The sequence below is a fragment of the Carlito syrichta genome, unplaced genomic scaffold (assembly GCF_000164805.1).
Source record: "Carlito syrichta isolate Samal-C Ts95f unplaced genomic scaffold, Tarsius_syrichta-2.0.1 Scaffold289289, whole genome shotgun sequence".
In the NCBI taxonomy this organism is placed as follows: Eukaryota; Metazoa; Chordata; class Mammalia; order Primates; family Tarsiidae; genus Carlito; species Carlito syrichta.
The window spans coordinates 119461-141980 of NW_007233385.1; the positions used below are offsets into that span (position 1 = coordinate 119461).

The 22520-nt window shown below is 53.0% G+C and overlaps 1 protein-coding gene across 2 annotated transcripts; it reads left to right on the top strand.

Annotated features, from left to right (window-relative positions):
• Window positions 1–474: 474 nt before the first annotated feature.
• CAPN10 (calpain 10) lies at window positions 475–13977 on the top strand. Of its 2 annotated transcripts, XM_008054236.2 has the most exons (12): window positions 475–700; window positions 3075–3206; window positions 4583–4779; window positions 5655–5872; window positions 7913–8054; window positions 8756–8922; window positions 9240–9520; window positions 10448–10650; window positions 10810–11071; window positions 12881–13080; window positions 13349–13394; window positions 13619–13977. In XM_008054236.2, exons 1-12 carry the CDS (start codon window positions 554–556, stop codon window positions 13646–13648), a joined length of 2025 nt encoding a protein of 674 aa, XP_008052427.1. In that variant the 5' UTR covers window positions 475–553; the 3' UTR covers window positions 13649–13977. The 2 variants fall into 2 exon arrangements, with proteins under 2 accessions (XP_008052427.1, XP_008052428.1); XM_008054237.2 differs by lacking the exons at window positions 10448–10650; window positions 10810–11071.
• The last annotated feature ends 8543 nt before the right edge of the window (window positions 13978–22520 follow it).

Here is a 22520-nt window from a genome sequence, read left to right on the forward strand (position 1 = left end):
ACATTCTAGGAGCAGCGCTGCATGCTGGGACCTGTAGTCGGCAGAGCGACTTCCGCCGAGGCTGCCTCTCAAGTCCCTGCAGCTCCAAGAGCCTGCAAGCCCAACACCCCCCACGCCTCGGCCCGAGCCGCACCGTCTCGAGAATACAATGCCCACTGGGACTCTGGGTATAAGCCCTGGCCGGGACAGCTCCGGGTCCCACCGGCCCCGAAAGAAAAAAATACAGCGGGGTTGACAGCACGGCCGCGCGAGAGCCGAACTCGCGAGCCCTGTCTCCTGGGATTCGGAAGTCCGGCGCGCACTTCCCAAAGCTCGAGTGCGAGTGGGCCGCTGTGTCATGTGACCCGGAGTGACGCGCCTGGTTGGCTGCAGGGTGGTTACCGGGGCGACGAAGCCGGCAGGCGCCCTGGCCTGATTAGTATCTGCGGGTCCTGCCGGGAGGAAGGGCTGAGTGGGGTAAGGGACCTGGGGGAGGGCGGTGAATGACGCACCCTCCCTCCGGGGCTGCGACCCGGAGTCCACGGGCTGCAGATGGGATCCTGGGACACCGAAGATGCGGGCAGGCCGGGGCGGGTCGCCCGTGCCGGCGAGGGAGCTCTTCCGGGACACCACCTTCCCCGCCTCGGATTCCTCGCTTTTCTTCAACTTGTCCACACCGCTGGCCCAGTTCCGGGAGGACATCACGTGGAGGCGGCCCCAGGTGGGGTAGGACGGGGTACCGCGGACGCTGTTTCTGGCTTCTTAAGATGCTGCCCCTCGCCAGACTGCGGGGGGCAGGGCGAGGGGGAGCGGGCGGCCGGAGTCGCTCCGGACGTGGGACCTGCTGTTGTTACCCTCGGAAGTAGGCTCCTAGGCACCCCTCTTCCGTGTCCCCTTCTCAAGCCCGTTCAGAACGAGCAAGACTCCAGGCAAACCCTAAAGGATTCGAGACGAGATCGTGGCCCCCACCTGCGAGAGCTCTGGTCCGGGAGAATCTAGGCACAACGAGGGAGACGTCTTAACAGAGACACAAGCCCAGCTCCACTTCCTTGCTTCTGCTCTGAAGAGCGTCTGACCACACCTGCCTTCTAGTCTGCATGCCGGTTCTGGCCACAGCGGCCCCCTCTCGTTTCTTGTGCTTATCTGCGTCTACTCCTCCAGGCAGTGAGGGTCTCTCGTGCTCTTCTGGAATGACCAGACTGAGCCCACAAAACAAAGTTGTGGTAGAATGTCAGTTTTGAACTTCGTGCACATGCACTTCCAGTTGTAAACACTGAAAAATAGCCACTCTGAGGGATTTTCTGGCCTAGTGCTATGTTGATATTTTCAGATATAAATAAGACTGCCCTAAGTGGACATGGTCTTAGTGGACACAACTGACTTGAACTGAACTGGAACTTCTTGGCTCTGGTGACTGAAGTGGCTTTGACAGGCCTCCTGGTTTCCTTGAGCAACAAAGAAGGGCCTGGATGGAGGCAAGGGGTCAGAGCATGAAGAGCCTTACAGGCCATTTCACTGGAATCTGGGTTTTATTTTATTAAAACATTGATTTTTAGGTGCAGTTAGAGACCAGTAGAAGGTTTTTAGGAGAGGAGTGTTTCTTTTGGACTTATGATTTAAGAAGCTCACTCTTGCTCCCAGGTGGGAAACAGTAAATGCAAGCGGGCCACACAGTGGTCCTGGAGAAAGTTGAAGGGGACTCCGATTAGTGTGACAGCAATTAGGAGATGGATTTGGAGTCATGGATTTGAGAAAAACTTTGGAGGGGGGATTGATAGTCCTTAGTGACTGATTGAAATAGAGGATGAGGTTAGCAGAGGAATCAAGCATGCCTTCTAGGTTTCTGGCCTGAACAGGTGGGTGGATGATGGTCCCAGGTAGGGCGTGGGAGTGACCTAGAGTTGGGCTTTGCCCTCACATGTACAGGTGGAGCTGTCAGGTGGGCAGGTAGATATGAAAGTTGGGAGCTAAGGAAGATGGCTAGGGGCTTTCATCTGGGAATTGATACGTACTAGATGGTTTATAGTGCAGGTCCTAGAAAGGTGTCTCAGCGGTAATCACTAGTAAAGAAGAAGGGGGGCTTAGGACTGAGCCTTGAGGAATACTAACATTTCTTGGGGTCAGGCAGGTGGCCTGACAGGTAGACTCCAGAAACAGCAGGCGGTGAGGTGAGAAAACACCCAGGAGCATGTGGCACTGTGGAAGCCAAGAGGAACCACTTTAAGGGCATGGGATGGCCAGCTTTTCTGAATGTTGCTGAGTAGCTGGAAAGACAAGGACAGAGACATGCCCAATGGATTTAACAACATGGAAGTGTCTTTGATATAGGGAGTTTGGGGAGCGTGATTGGCTCGGAAGCTAGAGGGACCTGTGTTGAAAGTGAATGGGAGAGAGGAGGTAGAGATGGCAGCTCTTTTGAGAATGTTGTCAATGAGGGGAAACCTGAGGGCAAATATGGTGCCAAGGGATAGTATCCTAAAGAACATGTCTCCTGTCTTTATGCTGGTGGATTCTGCTCTAGGTGGTAGGAGAGGAATCGTGGGAGGAGTCCAGGCTATGAGGCAACAGGAGAGCAGGAGAGGGGGTCAGGCTCAGTGGGTTCTGGTGAAGCAGGAGATAAAGTGAGCAGCTCAAAGGGGCATGGGCAAGGGGGGCATGGATATTTTGAGATGATTGGGAAAAAGCAGAAGGTATAAAATAGTCTGGAGATATTGGACATGGAGGCTTCTAGAGAAACAGGCTTCCCAGCAGAATGGAGGACTCATTTGAGAATTGCCATCCTGAATTTAAAGTAACACTATTTTCTAAACCAACACTTAGCTGCTTCGAGAAGGGACATGGTGAAATCTTATTTTGCCAATAAGGAAGATAGCCAGAGATGGACATCCCAGAATCCAAGCTTCACAGGTGTATCTGAAGCCAGGAGGTGTTGAAGGACACTGGCTGTAAGAAGACAGCTGTTTCCTGTCCCCTTTTTGGCAACATTGATGATCAGAATCTCCTCTTCAACCCCCTTCACCTAGATCCTTGAGTTCTTAGTTTGAAACATGAACCATCAGACATGATCTGACTCTGGATAATTTTCTTTCTTTCAGGAAATTTGTGCCTCGCCCCGGCTGTTTCCAGATAACCCATGGGAAGGACAGGTGAAGCAAGGGCTGCTGGGGGATTGCTGGTTCTTGTGTGCGTGTGCTGCGCTGCAGAAGAGCAGGAACCTCCTGGACCAGGTGTGGAATTGCCTCCTTGCCCATATTGGTGATGGTGCCAGTTTCTCTGCTGCATGTGTCCACCTGCCTGCCACATACCTGGAACTCTTCCCAAAGCAGAACCTTGCTTCAGCGGGTCTCCTGCTGTGTGGGTACCTCTGCCATGACTGCCCAGGATGGCTAGGGGAAAGTATGAGGGTTCCTAGGCAGAGACTAAGGACTGTTCCTCCCCTGCAGGAGGGCTGCCATCAGGGAGGTGTCTGCCCTGTTCAGTGCTCTTCTGAGCCCCAGGCTCTCCATGACCTCAGAGCCACACATTAGGAATAAAGAGACAAATGCACCAGTCCAGAGGACAGGACTGCTGAGGGAGCCTCTGTCCCTGGTTTGGAATGTTTCCTAAGCTAGCTGATTTTTTTGGTAAGTTTTGAATATAAATTTGCAAAAGGTTATTAAAACTGTTTCTAGAGGGTATGGTGGCTCAAGCCTGTAATCCCTGCACTTTGGGAGGCAGAGGCGAGAGAATTGCCTGAGCCCAGGGGTTCGAGACGAGCCTGGGCAACTTGGCAAGAACTCATCTCTAAAAACAAAACAAGACAAAAAGAAAAAAAACTGTTTCTGAAGTTAGGCAGATACCACAGGCAGAGAATGTCTCTGATTTTCCTTACCTAGGAATGTTCACTGTTTTATGCTTGGCTCATTGCTAAGTATTACTGATTAATGCAACAGCATTGACAGTGGTGACCTTGTTCAGAGTTTTGCTCATGTCCCAGGCCCCATGTTAAGCATGTCACAGTTGCTGACTCTGTCTCACAGCCTTGCCAGCTTTGACCCTTTTAATAAGTGAGGATGGTAAAGCCACTGTCATCGTGTTTCTGGCTAATAAGCAGCAGAGCCAAGACCACACCAAGTCTGCCTGGTGTGAAGCCTGGATTCTCTCCTAGTGCTGGATCAGAACACTAACCCCTGAAGAAGCCCAGCAATGGGTGCTGGCCGCATATGTGGGTCGTCAGGCCCCCAGCAGCAAGAGGGGACTGCTGTTCCCTGGTGACATGTTGTTTACAACTGGCTTTGTTGAGAATTGGGTCACTCATGCTCTTGAAAGTCACATGTGTTTTAGATTCAGGTCAGATGCTTAGTTAGGACAGTAGAACACATATAGGGACACTTGGCTTCCTCAGTGTGGTCCTAAAATATTTGAATGAAAGATCTGTTAAGTTTGCATCCAGTGATTGAGCTTTGCATGAGTTCTGGCATCTAGGTGTGGAATAGAGTTCTTTGCAAACAGCCAGTGCCTGTGGAGGGGGTCAGTTGTTGTTGTGCTGTGGTTAGAATGCCTTAAAGAGCACAGGGTGACACTTGTTTCTCACTGTCTTCTTTTGCTTCCTTCTGCATGTAAGGTCATTCCTCCGGGACAGCCGAGCTGGTCCGACCAGGAGTACCGGGGCTCCTTCACCTGTCGCATTTGGCAATTTGGACACTGGGTGGAGGTGACCACAGATGACCGCCTGCCATGCCTTGCAGGGAGACTGTGCTTTTCCCGCTGCCAGAGGGAGGATGTGTTCTGGCTTCCTTTACTGGAGAAGGTCTACGCCAAGTACGTGTGCTGGGGCCAAAGGGCTGCCCTGGAAGGTGCAGCTCTACTTGCTTTGGCTGCAGAACCCTTTTCGGTTCTGGGGTCTGGCAGCCCGTTTTGTTGAGGGGCTGGTCAGTTGCAGAAATTCTGCCCTTGGACCTGTGGTTCATCCCCTTCCCCTGCCGCCTCTTTTTCCTTCTTTCATTTCAAAGTTGAGCATGGAGTCATCACTTCCACAAGGAGAGGATGTGCGTCGTCTTCCTTTTAGTTTTCTTACAGCCAACAAGAAATAATATGCTTTTGTGTATTTCTTTTTGAACATTCAGGAGAGATGGTGTCTCGAATGTTCAAAATTGGGGAGGAACTAGGCCACCCAGGTCCACCAGCACTTGGTTATTGTGAACCTGACTCAGAGACCAAGACTTTACCATGAGCCTTAATTGAGTAATCTTCCTCTTAGAATGCCTCTTGCTAAGGGAGGCTGAGCCAATTAGATAGGCATGTGAGCAGAGAGATTTAGGAAGGCTGGCTGGTGATATCAGTGTTCAGTGAGTCCCTCCATCCCTTGGGCTAATTTGAGCTCAAAAGATAGGGGCATGGGCTTTCATAGCCTTTGCACTGACCTACCATAAACCCGTGTCCACATTAGAGCCACAAAAGGATCTGAATGTGGGCAGAGAACATCAGGGTATTCATGGGACACTGAACGAAGGCGTTTGAAGATGAGGCCAAATCTAGACTTGGTGAAGACAAGGTAGAAGACAAAGAGGGGAATAAAGAGGCACAGTGGAAGTGTGGATCAGATGATTTATGAGTGTTGTAGGCGCAGGAACAGGAGTGTGGCAGGCAGCCATGCCAGTGCCAGAAGCCCACTCCATTGTGATTGTGTGCCCTAGGGTCTACGGGTCCTATGAACACCTGTGGGCAGGTCAGGTGGCAGATGCCCTGGTGGACCTAACCGGTGGCTTGGCAGAAAGGTGGAATCTGAAGGACTTGGCAGCAGCCAGTGACCAGCAGAGCCCACCTGGCAGCTTGGAGCGCAGGACTTGTCGGCAGCTACTCCACCTGAAGGACCGGTGTTCGATCAGCTGCTCGGTGCTCAGCCCCAGAGCAGGTAAGGCCTGTGGCCAGCATGGTGAGGCTGCAGGACGTCTGCCCCTCACAGACTGGCCTCAGGCACACAGTAACTTTTTATGTAACTATTTAGCCCTGTTAGGACTAAGTAGGAAAATGGAAATTTGTCCTCAAGGGTAGTGTCCTGGGTTTGTGACTTTCCCTACTGTCCTCCTTCTGCAGAGGGAGGTGATCCTTCTTTCCCTTGACCAATCCTTTCAGCTGTCATGAAGAAGGAACCTATGTGGTGGTCACTGTCACGCAGAGGTGTTCTAGGAGGCAAGTTGCCCAAGTTGAAGCCCATTGTATGTGCCATTCTTGGCCAGCTGGCAAGCTGGCTCAACCAAAACCCACTTTAATTGTAGTGAGATGTATGCTCATTAAAGAAAGTTTGTTTACAGGAAAAGAAAGAAAAATCGCTTGACTATAACCGCATGTGACTTTCTAGTGCACTTTCTTCATTTTTTCATAAACATAGGCATTTTACATTCTCTTATTTTAATGTTATTATGTAAGTTTTGTCAGCATTTTACTTCATTAGTGGGTTTGCCATTTTCTTTCTTTCTTTTTTTTTTGAGTCTCACTCTGTCACCCAGGCCAGAGGACTGTGGCACAATCACAGCTCATCGCAACCTCTACCTCCTGGGCTCAGGTGATCCTCCATCCTCAACCTCCCCAAGTAGCTGGGACTACAAATGCTTGCCACTACTCCTGGCTAATTTTTTTTTATTTTTTATTTTTTTGTAGTATTGAGGTCTCATTATATTGTCTTGGCTGGTCTCAAACACCTAGCCTCAAGTGATCCTCCTGCTTTGGCCTCCCAAATTGCTGGGATTACAGACGTGAGCCACTGCACCCAGCCTGCCGTTGTCTTCTTAATCCTTCCCTGATGTTAGATATTTAAGGTCTTTCTGATGTTATATGATTATAAATAATATTGCTGTGAACATCTTTATGTATAATTTTTTAATTTTAGGATTATTTTTATAATTTTGGTCAAAGAATATGAATATCAAAATGAATCAAAACCTGTTGACAGTCACACTGCCCAGCATGTGTGTGAAGGTTGGTGTAGGCCCTGGTCTGGGTCTCACTCAGGGAGACCGTGTGATAGGATTTAGGAGCACATTGGGAGGGGCCAGAAGCCCGGAGGGCGTGTGCTTCCTGCCAGACTCACTGAGACACGGTGTAGGACATGGGCCTCAGAGCCTCCCTCCTGGAAGTGAGGGCTCCAGCATATTAAACATCAGCTCTGTGGGACCTCTTGGTTTCAAACTGCTCCCTCCCAGCGTGAGGTAGGGCTAATCCCTGGCAGTTCAGTCTTTAGAGAAAGCTCCCAGGCAGAGATATGACTGCTGGCACTGTAAGTGCACTGGATTCTGCTAACATGGCACTGGGCCGTGTTCTTCTAATTGAAGCACTGAAGTCCTTGCAGGAGTCTTTTTCTTCCTTCTGGGCCACTGGGCTCCATGGATATGGTGCTCCTCTCTGTTTGTACTCCTATTTCTGCATCCATCTGTCTCAAGGTCTCTGGCCAAGTGGAGCCGTCCCCCTCTGGACCTTGCGTGCTCCTGGGCATTTCTAGTGGGAGCGCTCTCCAAATGTCTCCTGCCTCCAGCTGGCTTTGCCTAGAGGAGAGTTCTCTTGCTTCTTTGCAGTTGCAGATGCATCAATCACAGTAATAGTAGTGGCATGTTTGAGAACTGGCCCTGTGCCAGATCTTGCACAGATGTGTATAGGTGACAACTGGGCCCCAGAGAGAGGGATGACTTGCCCAGCACCAGACCTGGTGGCAACTGAGCAAGGGTCCAGATCTTGGCCATCACCATGTCTCAGTATGTTCTGTAAGGACACCTCTGAGCTGACTGGCCTGTGCTTGTTAGGAAAGGAGTTCCTATGGTCCATGATGACCCGGGGCCTCCTATGGAGCCAAAGCTTGGCTGGAGTATCTTCTGGGTAAGGAGACAGAGACCTGTGCGTCCTTGTCAGTATGTGGGCTTCATAATGCATCTTGCTGGTGCCTGAGCTGTTCCTCACGCAGGTGCCAGGGAGCTGGGGGAGTTTCATGCCTTCATTGTCTCGGATCTCCGGGAGCTCCAGAGTCCTACCGGCCAGGGCATCCTGCTGCTGCGGATTCATAACCCCTGGGGTCGGCGGTGCTGGCAGGGGCTCTGGAGAGAGGGGTGAGTGCAAGGGCCGGGCCTTGCTGCTGTTGGGAAGAGGGCCTGTTGACACTATATATGTCTATTTTTTCTTTTTTAAATTTTTTATAGAGACAGGGTTTTGTTATGTTGCCCAGGCGACTCTCGAATTCCTGGGCTCAAGCAAGTCTCCTGCCTCAGCCTTCCAGAGTACTGGAATTATAGGTGTGAGCCACTGTGCCTGGCCTGAGACTGTACATGTCTACATGTTCTGTTCTGAACATTCCTCAGAGCCCATCTGATCTATGCCCTGGTCACTTCTAGCTGTCAGGACAGTACTTGGATGTTTCCAGCAAGGCTCACTTAGCACCTGCTTGTGGGCCCCCATGCCTCTGTCTTTGTCCCATATAGTCTTCATGAAGCCTGGGTCCAAAGTGGCCCTTGGCCCTGGGGTTTCATCCAAGACGTCATTCTGAGCTCTGGAGGAGCAGCCCTGGGAAGACACATTCAGAGGCAAGAAGCACCTCTTGAGGGAGAAGAAGGGCTCTGATGGGTGCCTGCTGCTCAGAAGGCCTAGCACTGAAATGCTCCTCTGAGCATGGGAGAGGGTTGTGGAGCCAGGCCATCAAGGGTACACAGGAACCCAGAGCTCTCGGGCCCCTCCAGGTTCTCTCCCACCCTGCCTGTCAGTTGATGCTGGCAGCTCTTGAGAGAGACTTTTGCTGAAATAAGGTTTCTTCCAGGGGTGAGGGGTGGAGCCAGGTAGATGCAGCAGAAGCAGCTGAACTCCTGTCCCAGCTCCAGGAAGGGGAGTTCTGGGTGGAGGAGGAAGAGTTCCTCAGGGAGTTTGATGAGGTCACCATTGGCTACCCAGTCACAGAGGCCGGCCACCTGCAGAGTCTCTACACAGGTAACACCCTGAGGGGCTGTGTTGGGAGCTACTCTACCTGCTGAGGTGAGAACACTGAGGAGGTAGCCCAAGTTCCACTGTGGGTGACGCTGGGCGCACCCTTGCCCAAGCCCTTGTTGCTTCTCTACTGTGGAAAATTGTTCCATTTCCTCCTCATCCCAGGGGTCTGGAGGAGGTGGGAGGAAGGTGGGCTCTTGGGAGGTGCTGGTTTTCCAGGTGACCGTAGCGATCTTCAGACCCTGCCTCAGCTTGTCAGGATAGTGGGAAGCACTGTGGCGCCCCTTCTTAAGGCTGATGCATGGTTGTTCTCGTACTAGAAAAGGTGCTCTGCCACACCCGGGCACTGCCTGGGGCGTGGGTCAAGGGGCAATCGGCAGGAGGCTGCCGGAACAACAGCGGCTTTCCCAGCAACCCCAAATTCTGGCTGCGGGTCTCAGAACCAAGCGAGGTGTACGTTGCCGTCCTGCAGAGACCCAGGATGCACATGGCGGACTGGGCAGGCCGGACCCAGGCACTGGTAGGCGACAACCAGACCTCATGGAGCCCAGCAAGCTTCCAGGGCAAGGACTACCAGGCTGTGGGCCTGCACATCTGGAAGGTAACTCAGCACTACCTGGCTCCTTGCCTGGTGGTGTAGGGGCTCGTAGAGGTCTGGGTTCCAGAAATGATCCCACCAGGACACATGCAGCTCTGCCAAGGGTCCCATCCATCTCCCATTTCCTCTGGCTGCCTCATGGGGTTCAAACACCTGCTGGTGCTCTGACCTGCATCTACATGGTTGGGCTTCCTCTGTCTGTCTTGAGTGCTCTGATGGCAAAAGGAAATAAAGCAGCTGCAGCCAGGGCAGAGGCCAACAGAAGGGCCTGGCCCATTGGCTCCTGGCTGTGCCATGCCTTTCTAAAGCAGGGAGAGTAGAAGCCACCAGGGCTAAACCCCAGCTCTGCTACTGCTATGTGACCTCTGCCTTCCTCCCTCAGTCTCTTCTGCTGCAACATGGGGATCCTGACACTGATCTCATGAGATTGCTTTGAGGCCCAGTCTGTCACTTGCTCAGCAACTAGTTTGTAAAGAGTGCTGTTTCCTGGAAGAACTGAAGGAGACGTTAGCAAGCAGGGCCTGTGTGGTCCTGTCAAGAGTGTGTTGCCTACTTGCTCATGGACTTGTGTATCTTGATAGGGTGTGATAGCTCACACCAAATTGTTCCCAGTCCCTTTGTGGGTGTGGCCTACATTATGTTCCTTTCCTCTTGCAAAAGAGGTGGTTTCTTAGTGGGCCCAGCCCTATGTGGATGTATCTTGCTGCACAGGAGGACTTGTAGGTTATTTTCTTCCTCTGCAGGACTTGTAGGCTCACACTGGGACAGACATGGGCCCCAGGGCTGGGGAAGCCCTGCATTTGTGGGCATTTCCAGCTGACCCCTGAGGGCGAGCAAGACTGACAGGCCTTGGCACTTTTATCTATTGAGGCCAGGGTGTTTGCCACAGGCCTCCCCTCTCCACTGAACCTCCTGCCTGCATGCTTACAGGTGGAGAAGCGGCGGGTCAGCCTGCCTAGAGTCCTGTCCACGCCCCCCGTGGCTGGCACCGTGTGCCACGCGTACGACCGAGAGGTCCATCTACACTGTGAGCTCTCGCCGGGCTACTACCTGGCTGTCCCTAGCACCTTCCTGAAGGACGTGTCTGGGCAGTTCCTGCTCCGAGTCTTCTCTACCGGGAGAGTCTCCCTGAGGTGAGGAGCCGATACGGGCTGTTTGCTTTTGGAGGCTGCAGCAAGGGCCCTTCAGAGCAAAATTCGAGCAGTTCCTCTCCAGGGTTGGTGGGTGCTCATGCCATGATTCACACCCCAAACCCACCTCCAGTGCCTTCCCGTCCTTGTCTCTCCCAACAGTGCCGTCAGGGCAGTGGCCAAGAGCGTCGCCCCTGGGGCAGCCGTGCCCACTGGGGAGTGGGGGATCGTGCAGCTGCGGGGCTCCTGGAGAGCTGGCCAGACCGCTGGGGGCAGCAGGAACTTTGCCTCCTACCCCACCAACCCCTGCCTCCCCTTCTCGGTCCCCGAGGGTCCTGGTCCCCGCTGCGTGCGCCTCACCCTGCATCAGCACTGCCGGCTCAGCAACAGCGAATTTCACCCCATTGGCTTCCACGTCTTCCAGGCAAGCCCCTCACCCCAGGGAGGGAGCGGGAGCCAAGGGAGTAAGGAGAGACCCCTCGGAGAATTTGCATCTTGGTCCCCATTGTCTTGGCGGATGGCTTGGTGTGACACAGAGCTCTGGCCAGTCATTTGGGCATGTCAGCCAGGCAGACTGGTCACAAAGAGTCCTTTCTCAGTTTTAGAAAGTCTGTATTTACTGGAGTCAGCCCAGGCAGCCCCTTGTCCACTCAACCTTGACTCAGAACGACTGTTTAGAGGTCTGTTCTCCCTAGAACCCCACCTCCCACCCCAGGACCTTGGGCTCTGTGGGCTGCTCTGGGAGTTCAGGGTGGAGACTCAGCCCCTCCATGTGGCCCCTGGAGGTGACTGCAGGGAGGTCCCACCTGACTCATGTCCAGGGGAGTGGTTTATACACCCAGGAACTGCCCAAGTCACACCACCTGCCCTTCCCTAGCCCTGTATCACTGGGTACCTGAATGCAGGAGGGAGAAACCTGAATGGCCTAGCCAATGACAGGCAGCTCCTTGGAGTGAGTGCTGGCTAGGAGCTGGGAAGAAGCAATGGCCTGGGTTTTTGGTGAGGAGGGACTTGAGGTGGCTAGAAGAGCAGGAGAAGGAGGGAGTGACCCATGCATGGCCAAGATTGTTGAGCAGCATGGTACATCAGGCAGTCCACTGTGTGGTGCTGTCGAATTCAGCAGGTGGAGAGAGGCTGTCAGAGCAGACACAGAATCAGATGGGTAAGGAGCTTATCAGGGATGGGTCCCCTGCTGGGAAGCCAGCAATTGAGGCTGCAGGAGCATGCAGGTGGGCTTAGCCACACAGGGGGCCTGGATCCTAGACAGCAGGCAGAAGGCACAACACAGGACAGCTTGACAGTGTCTCTACTGTCACTTGAGGGAGATGTAAGCCCAGGGTCACTGTGGAGGGAGGATGGGGTCAGGAAGGGGAAGCCAGTTGTGGGCACCTCGTGATGGGGACCCTGATGGTCCTTCTGCCAGATGTTGCTGCACAGGGGAGAGGAGGTTGTGCAGATGAGGAGTACCTGTGCCAAGGAAATGTCAGTAAGTCACAGATGCTGCCCAGGTTCCCTGCTCTGTCTTATCTCTCGCTAGCAATGCAGTTGAAGACACTCAGCAGATTTGTAGCCAAAGGAAGAGAGAGAGGCTACTTGCTGACGTCAGGTCATAGACCCTGGTGACAATGGAAGGCTCCCCATCCACAAGAGGCTAGGCTTGCTCTGGGGTCCACCTCCAGAAGACTGTGTGCTGGAGGGTGCCTGAGGATTTGTTGTGCAGTGGCATGCGTAGCCTGGAATGCAGGTGACCTGGGGGAGGAAAGAGCAGGATTTCCCTTGATTAAGAAGGTGCTATAACCTGGTTTACAGATAGCTGACGGGAGACTCCTGAAATCTTGCTGCTTCTCACTCCAGGCTGCCTGCTGGGGTCTGCAGGGGCTCTGAAAAAAATACCAGAGCCCAGTGGCCTGTCTGAGTGTTTGGAGTGGGCTAGGCAGTTTTACAGCTCCCTGGTGAACTGACATGCCTCTAGGCCTGGACCTCACAGACTGTACCTTCTGGTAAGGGTGGCCAGGCCTTGGTGAGGTGAGTCCAATGTTCATTCTAGGAAAAAGGTTGTATGTGACTCAGGAGAGCTGGGAGCATCCAAGTAGAAGGCACCCGACTGTGACCAGGTCCCCAGGCTGTGCGTCCCCAGCTGTAGCTGTGAGGAAGGAGACCACACCTCCCAGCTGTGTGCAGCGCCTCCCACCGCACAGCAGGCCTCCCCCGTCTGAGCCTGTGCCTCCCCCAGGTCCTGGAGGGTGGTGAGAGCCAGGGTACACCCCCACTGCTGAAGCAGGAACCACTGCTGAGCTGTGTGCCACATTGCTACGCCCAGGAAGTAAGCCGGCTCTGCCTTCTGCCTGCGGGGACCTACAGGATTGTGCCCTCCACCTACCTGCCAGACACAGAGGGGGCCTTCACAGTGACCATAGCAACCAGAATAGACAGGTAGGACTCTGAGGCCTAGTGTCGTCAGCAGGAAACTGGGGTCCTGGCATCTTAGTTCTCACCTGTCTCTTCCTGGCTCTCTCTTGCCCACCCCACACTCCCAGTCTCCTCCTTGTCCTGGCAGAGACCAGAGCAGACATACCTGCCTGGGGACTCTTCTTGGCTGGTCTGACCTGGGAGGAGAGTCTAGCGGGAGGTGGGTTAGGAGCGTGCAGGCCCTATGTGTTCGGACGAGGTCTGGGAGGCTGACCTGGTTCTCTCTCCACAGGCCATCCATTCACAGCCAAGAGATGCTGGGTCAGTCCCTCCAGGAGGTGTGTACATGACCCCCAGTCCAACTCTCCTGCTGGGCTGCTTGTGGCCTGGGGTCTCCCAATGGCCCAAAGCAGGCGTCCTAGTCTTTTCCTGTGAGGTCCCCTGGGCAGAGCTCTGGGGAGCTGGGGCTGCTCCTATTCCCTGGCCACATTCAAGAGGGCATGAGGAGGGGAAGGCTGCAAGTATAGCTGCTGTCCAGCCCTGCCCATCTCTCTTCTCACAGGTCTCCATCATGGCAGTGATGAAATCCTAACCAGTGGCCCCCTGTGCCAGCTCAGGTGATGGGGCCTGAGGGCCCGAGGAGCTGCCAGGGTCCCAGCCGCTGGCCCGTTCACACTGGTGCCACCAGCCTCAACATTGTAATGGCTGGTTCTGAACTTCGGCCGCCTCCCCACTCTGCAAGTTGGCTGCTGCCTGACTGTCCATTTGAAGTCTCCATCCTAGGGAGACAGCTCTGGGAGTGAGCAGGTGCTGCAGGAAGACAGGAAATTCAGTGGCATCTGTTACACCTCTGAGACAGAAGAGGATCCCAGAGCATCCCAGAATTCCTCCCAAATCCTCTTTTTTTTTTTGACTCGGAGTCTCACTCTGTCGCCCAGGCTGGAGTGCAGTGGCATGCTCACAGCCACCACAGGCTCGACCTGCTGGGCTTAGGCGATCCTTCCTCCTTAACCTTCCAAGTAGCTGGAACTACAGGCGTGCGCTACCACACCCGGCTAATTTTTTTTTTTAAATTTATTGTAGAAACAAGGTCCCACCGAGTTGCCCAGGCTGGTCTCAAACCCCTGAGCTCAGGCAGTCCTCTTGCCTCGGCCTCCCGAGTGCTGGGATTACGGGCTTGAGCCACCATGCCTGGCCTCTAAATCCTCTTTAGTTGACTCCAGACAGAGGCATTATACCAGGCAGGAGTGTATGGCAGCAAATCCTATTTAAAACTATTTATTACTTGAATCATTTTTTAGGATGGAACTTTATAAATAAACTTGAGCACTGAGCAGTTTTCAGATTAATCTTGTTCCAAGTAGCTTGAGGCTGAATTCACTCTCACTGAGCAGGCTTGTATATGCTGAGATGGGTGAGCATGGAGATGGCTTCTGGAGGGGACAGGGCGCCTGAGGGACAAGCAGGGCAGGTTTGGGGAGAGGTGATGAGTGGGCAGAAGTTTGGAGTGGTGGGCATGGGGCATGCCCCAGGACAGGAGGCCGAAGGGAGGCTGGGCTGGGAGGATTCAGGCTTGGGAGACACAGAAGACTGATGGACTTGGGAGTGATGAGAAAAGAGGCCAGATGCTGCCCAAAGCTGACAGTGAAGAAAGACATCTTGGGAATGGATATTAGAACAGGATCTGCTGCAGAAGCAAGAACCCGAGGTCCATTTGGATGGGGATCCTTGGGTCTAAATGGCACCTCAGCCTTCAGCCAGAATTCACCTTCAAGATGCCCTAGGATTGCTGGTTTCTCCATCCCTGTCTTCCCCTCCACACATTAAATGCAGCAATGAAAGCAGTGGGTGTCCTGAATATTGCAGGGGCAGTTCCAGACTCTGGGTGGAGAGGGGCATCACTAATCTCTTTTTCTTTTACTTCCTGGGTCTCTTGGAAGCTGGGGAGACCCAGAGAGCCTGGTTTAGACCCTCCTGCCCTGATTATGCTCACTCTCATCTCCTGGCTTCTGTGTTCCCATTAGAGTCTGTGCCCTCAGGGATAGCCCTGTGCTACTCCCCCTCCATGCCCTGGCTGTTGCAACCACCCTACTGACCCAACTCACAGAGAGCTGCCCTCCCCGTCCTTTAGCCCTCTAGTGGCAGGAGCAGCTGGGTTCCTCTACATCTTGGGCACCATCCAGAGCAGCAGGGACCTGACTGCAGCTGGGGCTCTCCCTGCCCCATTGGCATGACCTGGCACAGGCCCTCATTTCACTGGCAGGACCCTGTGATAGCTCTCGCTAGTCTAGTGTCTTCTGTACTGACTGCCAGTGAAGCCAGTTTTGCTCCCCGTCAGGATGTGGAAATCAGGGCCAGTAGTGAGGAGCAGGCCACCAAAGAAAAAACCCCAGAAACGACAGTGCCTGAGCTGAAGGCTTCAGTGGGTCACAGCTGACCCTCAGAGCAGTCTTTGAGTATGAGCGAGCAGGCCTAGTGCAGGGCACCTTAGCTTCTGAGATAGTTAGGGGTTGAGATGTTTTTCGGGTCAGTTCTTGTAAAGGGAATACAGTGGAAGGGGCTGAGTCCATGTCAAGATAGAGCATTATGGGCACTCATGAAGTGTTTGGAGCAAACTCTCATGCAGAACTCTGCCCAGACTGGCTAGGCGTTCATGTGGAGAGTCTCTGTCTCCCTAGACCCCCAGGAGCTCTGGCCCTGAGGAACACCTTGATGGCGGAGGCCATGTCCTTCTGTTGGATACTACCTTCTCAAAAGGAGGTCTGGGCAGTTCATCCCAAAGTCCACAGCTACGACCTGCATCCCTGTGTCCCAGACCTGCTCCTGAGTGGAAGTATAGAAAGGTCAGTCTTCTGCAGTGTACTTTCTCCCACCTGTTGTGGGTCCCATGCAACCTGCCTCCTTTCGGCCATCTGGTATGATGCTAGAACTGTATTCCTCAGTGTGGAAAACACTCCTCCAGAGCCTGCAGAGACCCCTGAGGCCTTGTGCTTCCTTCTGGTGGGAGGTGCCAGATGCATTCTTGACTTGGGAGGGGACGCCTGGCAGATCTTGGACTCTGGGACCCCCTAATGTCTTCCGATGCAATAGGTCCTGATCTCCATATGATTCTCCTGCTGTCTCTTGCTCCTCCAACTCCATCAGCATCATGTTGGCAATGTAGCCGATCAGCACAATGTTCTTATGGGTGTCTAGCCAGATCCCATCACACACTTGCCCACACCCTCTGTCTACCTCCCCGAACACTTTGGGCCCACCCTTCATCACTGGCCACATGAGTCTGGTATCTCTACCTTACTCCTGTATCATGGCAGAAGTCCCCAGAGCAACTGCAAATACCTGATTGTCCATTCCACACAAACGTGAGCAGTTTCTGATCTTTCCTGGTGTGTTTGTCCAATTGATGGCCACACACTTGGTATCTGGGCCTCTAGGACCTGCTCCACTGGACTGCCCTTCTGCTGAGCCCATCCACAGGGCCACACTGAACCAAATGGAGAGACACTGGGGCCACCACCCTGCATCATGAGAACCCTGAGGTGTCCCTATTTCCACCCTCCTCAAGATGCCTTTACTGTTGTGGTGCCTTGGTGGGAGGGGGATACTGTAGTTTCAGTGTCCCCCCCCCCGTTGGCCTTCCCAATGGTGACATCTCTACCCCAATGATGCAACAAGGATGTCTCTCACTCCCCACATGTTAAGCCCAGTCATATATTTGGAGATCAGGAAGTGACCCCTGGGTGGGATTCTAGGCCTTTGGGCTCATGGGAGGTGGTCCCGGGCAGGACTCCATTATTAACTGCTACTTTTACAGGGCCCTCATGACATTTGGGGACCATTATGTGCCCAGTGGCTCAGAAATATCTGGATGGTCCCCTCTCCAGTGCTCAGTCCCTGGGAAGTCCTTGTCATGAGCACTTGCTGGTGGGGAGAGGGACCTTCCTCTTGCAGGCCTGCCCACCAGTTCAGTGGGCCCCAGGTCTGGAAGCAGACTCAGGCATGGTATGGGCCAGTATTGGGGCTCTTTATTGGGGTGACTGCCCTCAGCAACCCTTGACCTACTTTGTTGGTTCCGCCTGAGTGGTATCCTTGTTGGTGGCCTAGCCCTTTCCTCCTGTTAACACCCCACCACCCTTGAAGGCAGGCCCTTGGCACCCTTTCCCTTAGCAGCTGTTTTCATGATTGTCTCCTGACTTCTGGTGGGCAAGGACCTGGCCTCTGCTCATTAGAATCCTGATCCCACTATGCTTGGCAAGCCATGCCCTGGAATGATAGTTCCCACCATGGGCCCGTACACAGGACTGCAGGACTGCTGCACTAACAGCTAATTAGCGTGGGCACAGGTGAGTGGTATACCCTTGGCCTTTCCAGGAACTAGCCCTTGACAGCTCTTACCAGACATTCAACCATGCCCACTGCCTGCTTCCCCAAGCCCTTTGGGCTCACCCTGCACCACCAGCCACAGGATTTCTGGTATCTCTACCCTACTCAGCAAAAGCTGTAGGGTTGTTCATGCTTCTAGAACCTGCCAGGTTTGCTCTGTGTCTGCAAGCCCTGCCCAGGTGTTAAATCCTGTGTCTTGGTACACTGCTTTAGGTTTCAGCTCCTCCATAAGGCATCTCAGAGTCTAGTATCACTAGTGTTCCTGATTCCTGTACCTGAGCTGGTCAGGTTCTGCAGCCCCTGTTCCCTTGCCACTGGATGATCTGACACTTCACCTTAGTTACAGCCTTGAAGGCCAAGAGTGAAGTAGAGAAGCCTGAGGGTCTGTCTTCTCAGAGAAGAGCCAGAGGTGGTTTGTATCTGTCTGCAGGCTCAGAAGCTTCCCAAGAGTCTGGGGACTCTTTAGGTACTGCCCAACTTCCCCCTCCCCATTCAGGGTTCCAGGTTCTCCTAGGTGGGGCTCTGGCCTCAGCATAGCAGCCTTGGCCTGATGTTGACCAGCAGTGATGTGGGGGGATGGGGGGTGCCTGAAACTGGTACACCTGGGCCTGGCCACCTCTGCCCTCCAGGTGGAGTATCTTTGTGAGTGACAGAGGCTACCTCACATTTGCCTCGGCTGCCTGCTTCTTATCTGCTATGAGGCAGTCACTCACCATCCTTGGAGCACCCCTCTTGTTTGTGCATCTATCTCAACACACAATTGGCTGGGCCACCAGTGTGTCCTCTTCCCCTGGCACCTTCTAACTCAACACTGGAGCAGACTTAACAACCAGACTGGACAGGATGGCCACCTTGTGCCAGGGCCCTGCTGTCTCCTTACCACCAGCGATGGTAATGAGTGACCCAGTTCTAACCCCCAAATAATCGACTTTCTTCTCCCATGGGGGTTGGATTCTCCAGAAGCAGAGTTTGGGTACAAGATGGCCTGTCAGGAAGGAGGAAGTGGAGTTGGCAAGGGAGAAATCTGACTGAGTTGCTAGCCCAGGCCAGCCCCCTAAGGGGACTGACACTCTGGTTTTTGTGGCCTACCTGGCTCAGTCTCTCTAAGTAGGTACACCCACAGTGTCACCTATCCTCTGATACTGAGGCAGGCCCCAAGGAGCTGAGCCTGCTGCCCACGCCTGGTAGCAGCCCTTCCTTCAGGGCCTGCCCCCAGTTAACGCCTGTTGTCTAGCATATTCATTGCTGCTATCCCTGTCCCTCTGAGCAGTGACTGTTCAGACAGTAACTCTGGAGACGTCTGCAGGGAGGCCCTGGTGAGGGACTCATCCTTGACCTGACAGCTTGGTGCAGTGCTCCCTGAGGTGTGTCTCCCTAGCTTCCAGGCATAGAAGGGAGGCAATCAGTGATCAGGCACGGTGAGGCTTTCCCAGCTTTGTGGGCTGCCCAGTGAAGTTGCTCTTTAAGCCTCTGCTGGGGTGGGCTCTTTGCAGCTGCTGGTGATACCTTGGTGAGTTTCTCCTTGCATAGCTCTGTTTAGGGGGTGGAGGCTATCTAGACTCCCAGGCCCTGCCCAGCCTCAGAGTCGACAGCCCTACCTGGCCATCACTGTGCATGTCACCAGCATCACTGCCAGCATGCACACCAGCTCCTGTTGCATAAGGATGCCCAGGTTTCCCCACCTGGGTCTTCCAGGAGTTCGGGGGTGCTCTGGAACTGGCTGCTGCCACCCAGCACTTCCTGCTTTCTTGGTGCTGCTTTCAGGTCAGATCAACCAGGTCAGTCAATCACTCCGTCTTCCCTTTACCACTTGTTTTGCTGCAAGGCTGTGAGTTTTCTCACCCATTAAGCTTCCTAGCTCTTTCCAGGTGAGACACCTGTCTTAGTCCCTTGGGGCTGCTATAGCAAAGCACCATAGACTGGGTGGCTTAGAACAGAAATTCGTTGTTCAGAAGACTGGAGACTGGGAGTTAAGATGAAGACGCTGGTGAGGACTGCTTCCCAGTTCATAGATGGCACCTTCTCACTGTTGAAGGGGTGAGAGAGCTCTCTGGGGTCTTTTGTATAAGGCCACTAATCCCATTGTGAGGTTCCTCCCCCACACCATCACCGTGGGAATGAGCGCCTCCCCCACACCATCACCGTGGGAATGAGGATTTGAACATATGAATTGGGGGGGACACAAATATCTAGTCCACAGTAGTGCCCATTTCTTACATGCCCCTTCAACAAGCCCTTAGTGTCCCCAGTGGCCTGTGTCCTCCCGAACTAGGGCTGCCCTGAGAAATAAAATGCTGCTGACTATTCCCCTAACCCTCTGCCCTGGGCAAGAAGCCCAGAACTCTCTCCAGAGCACTCAAAGGCAGGGTCTAGCTTTTCCCTGGGGTCTCTGGTCATACTGTGAGCCTGCTATGGGGGTGGTGTGGGATGAAGACCATATCCCTTGGTGGTGGGAAGGGTCGAAGGGTGGCACTGGCAGATCCAGATGAGCAGGTCTGGGTGTGTGCTGTGAGAGCACTTCCTTCCAGGACTTTGCCCCACACCACCTGCATGGGTTCCCATTGTCCCTTCCGGCTCCAGGCACAACAGGCAGTGCTCGCTTGGTGGGATCTGTGTCCTACCCAGTTTTGGCTCTGATGTCTTCTCTCTCTCTGCCCTCCAAGGCTTGGGTCAGGCTTGGAGGCAACAGACATTCTGAGGTGAGTGTTGAGATCCTGGTACCCAGGGAGGGGGTTGACCTGGGTGGGAATTCCTGGGCAGGAGCCAGACTGGGACCAAGGTGTTCAGATCTGAACTCTGGTCTCCCTCTCTCCGCACTCATAATCACACCTTGCTCAGTATCCTATGGATGTCTCATTTCGTTTTTCTGTTTCCTCCTCTAACATTTACCAGATTTAAGCTACTTTGCTATTTTTAAAAACTAATGGAAGAGTTATGTTTTTCCTGGGGATAATTTGGAATCTTTTGACACCATTGTGAAGCCCTAGATATGGCTGCTTTATCAAGGGTAGGGGTTTTTCTGGTTTGGAGGAAAAATTTTGGTGGGGGCAGGCTGGCCTTGCCAGCTCAGGAGCACTCAGCCTGGGGAAGCTCAGGCTGCAGCTTCTGGGTTCTGGCCACAACCTGCAGGCCATTCAGTTGGGGCTAGGTCCACAAGTCCTGCTCACTCAGGGATCCCAGGGAACATGACATGGGGATTTAGTCATGTTCTTCCCCATCCAGGCCAGGACTCAGGCTGGGCCCACACTCAGCTTCCTGAGACACCCAATCCCTTTACAAATCTTCTAGGAGGTGACCTGACAGGGAAGGAGTAGCCCAGGCTTGGGTTGGGCCAGTTCTTGTGCCTTGTGGGAGCCTGGGCCTGGGCAGGTGTGACATTGGGCACCATGGCATCATGTATCTGTCTCTATTTTCTAGCTAACATGGGCTCATCCCTCCTCCTCCAAGCCCAGTGAGGACATCAAGAGCATAGGCACATCACTTCCCACCATCTTGCTGCCCACTGTTCTTCCACCCTGAAGACCCCTGCACACATGAGTGGGGTAGCAGGCGGATGCCAATAACTGTGAATGTGGCCCAGGCACTCAGCACACCTGCCTCTGTGACATGCGTGATCCACTGGGGAAGACCATCTGCACGCAGGTAATCCAGAGAATCAGAGGAACAGGTAGGGGCGGCAGTGAGAGTATCCCTTGATCAGCTGAGGGTCAGCCAGGGACAAGAAAGTGGCTGAGCACCCTCAGGGAATGAAAAGACTCTCTCTGTGTCTAGAGTGTGATGAGTGGGCTTAGATAACTTGGCAAGAGCTGAGGCTGGAGATGTAGGCGGGGTCTCATGTGTCATTTAAGGACCCAGAGTCTTATGGGCAATAGGGAGCTACTACACAGTTTAAACAGGATCTGACATATGTATGTTTGAAATCTCTCTCTGGCTGAAGTCTTGAGGATGAATTGAAGGTAGAGGATCAATTAAAAGGCTGTTACAGACATTCAAGTGATGTCCTGAGTTAGGTGGGAGGTGGAGGAGGCCAAGAGAAGAGGCCAGTGTTGAGATGTGCCCAGGAAGTAAAACCAACAGAACATGATGCTTGATTGGATTGATCACATAGATCAATATGACATCTTGCAATCTATGAACATGTTATATCTAGTCATTTATTTCTCCCAGCAATATTTTGTAGCTTTAAGCATACATGTTTTACACTTATTCCTAAGTATTTTGCTTTTCAATGCAAAGTACTTAGGAATAAGTTATTGTATTTTGTTTTATTTTCCAATTGTTTGTTGTTAGTATATAGAAATGCTTTTTTTGGGGTATATTAATCTTATATCCTTTTTTTTTTTTTTTTTTTGAGTTGGAGTCTCACTCTGTTGCCCAGACTGGAGTGCAGTGGCCACTCTTGGCCACCGCAGCCTCGACCTGCTGGGCTCCGGTGATCCTTCTGCCTCAGCCTTCCGAGTAGCTGGAACTACAGGTGTGCGCTACCACGCCCGACTAATTTTTGATTTATTGTAGAGATGAGGTCTTGTCAAGTTGCCCGGGCGGGTCTCAAACCCACGGGCTCAGGCAATCCACTCACCTCAATCTCCCAAAGGCGTGGGATTACAGGCTGAGCCACCAAGCCTGGCAATCTTATATCCTATTACCTTGCTAATTCACTTAAGTAGCTTTTTTTTTTTTTTGGTAAATTCCTTAGGATTTTTTCTTTCTTTCATCTATTATTATTATTATTAATTTATTTTTTCTTGAGACAGGGACTCACTCTGTTGCCCAGCCAGGAATGCAGTGGTTAATCTTAGCTCACTGTAACTTCAAACTCCTGGGCTCAAGTGATCCTCTGGCTTCAACCTACTGAGTAGTGGGACTACAGGGGCACGCCATCATGCTTGGACAATTTTTAAAATTTTTTGTAGAGATGGAGTCCCACTGTGTTGCCCAGGCTGACCTCAGACTTCCAACCTTAAGTGATCCTCCCACTTCAGTCTCCCCAAACACTGGGATTACAGACATGAACCCCCACACCCAGCTGTATTTTTCACATGCAGCATTATGGTATATGTGACAATAGATAGTTTTACTTC

Excerpts from the sequence above, each read along its gene's own strand:
- CAPN10 (XM_008054236.2), top strand. The coding sequence starts at position 554 with ATGCGGGCAGGCCGGGGCGGGTCGCCCGTGCCGGCGAGGGAGCTCTTC. Across the intron at positions 3,207-4,582 it reads GCAGGAACCTCCTGGACCAG|GTCATTCCTCCGGGACAGCC; the intron begins GTGTGGAATTGC and ends TCTGCATGTAAG. Across the intron at positions 5,873-7,912 it reads GGTGCTCAGCCCCAGAGCAG|GTGCCAGGGAGCTGGGGGAG; the intron begins GTAAGGCCTGTG and ends TTCCTCACGCAG.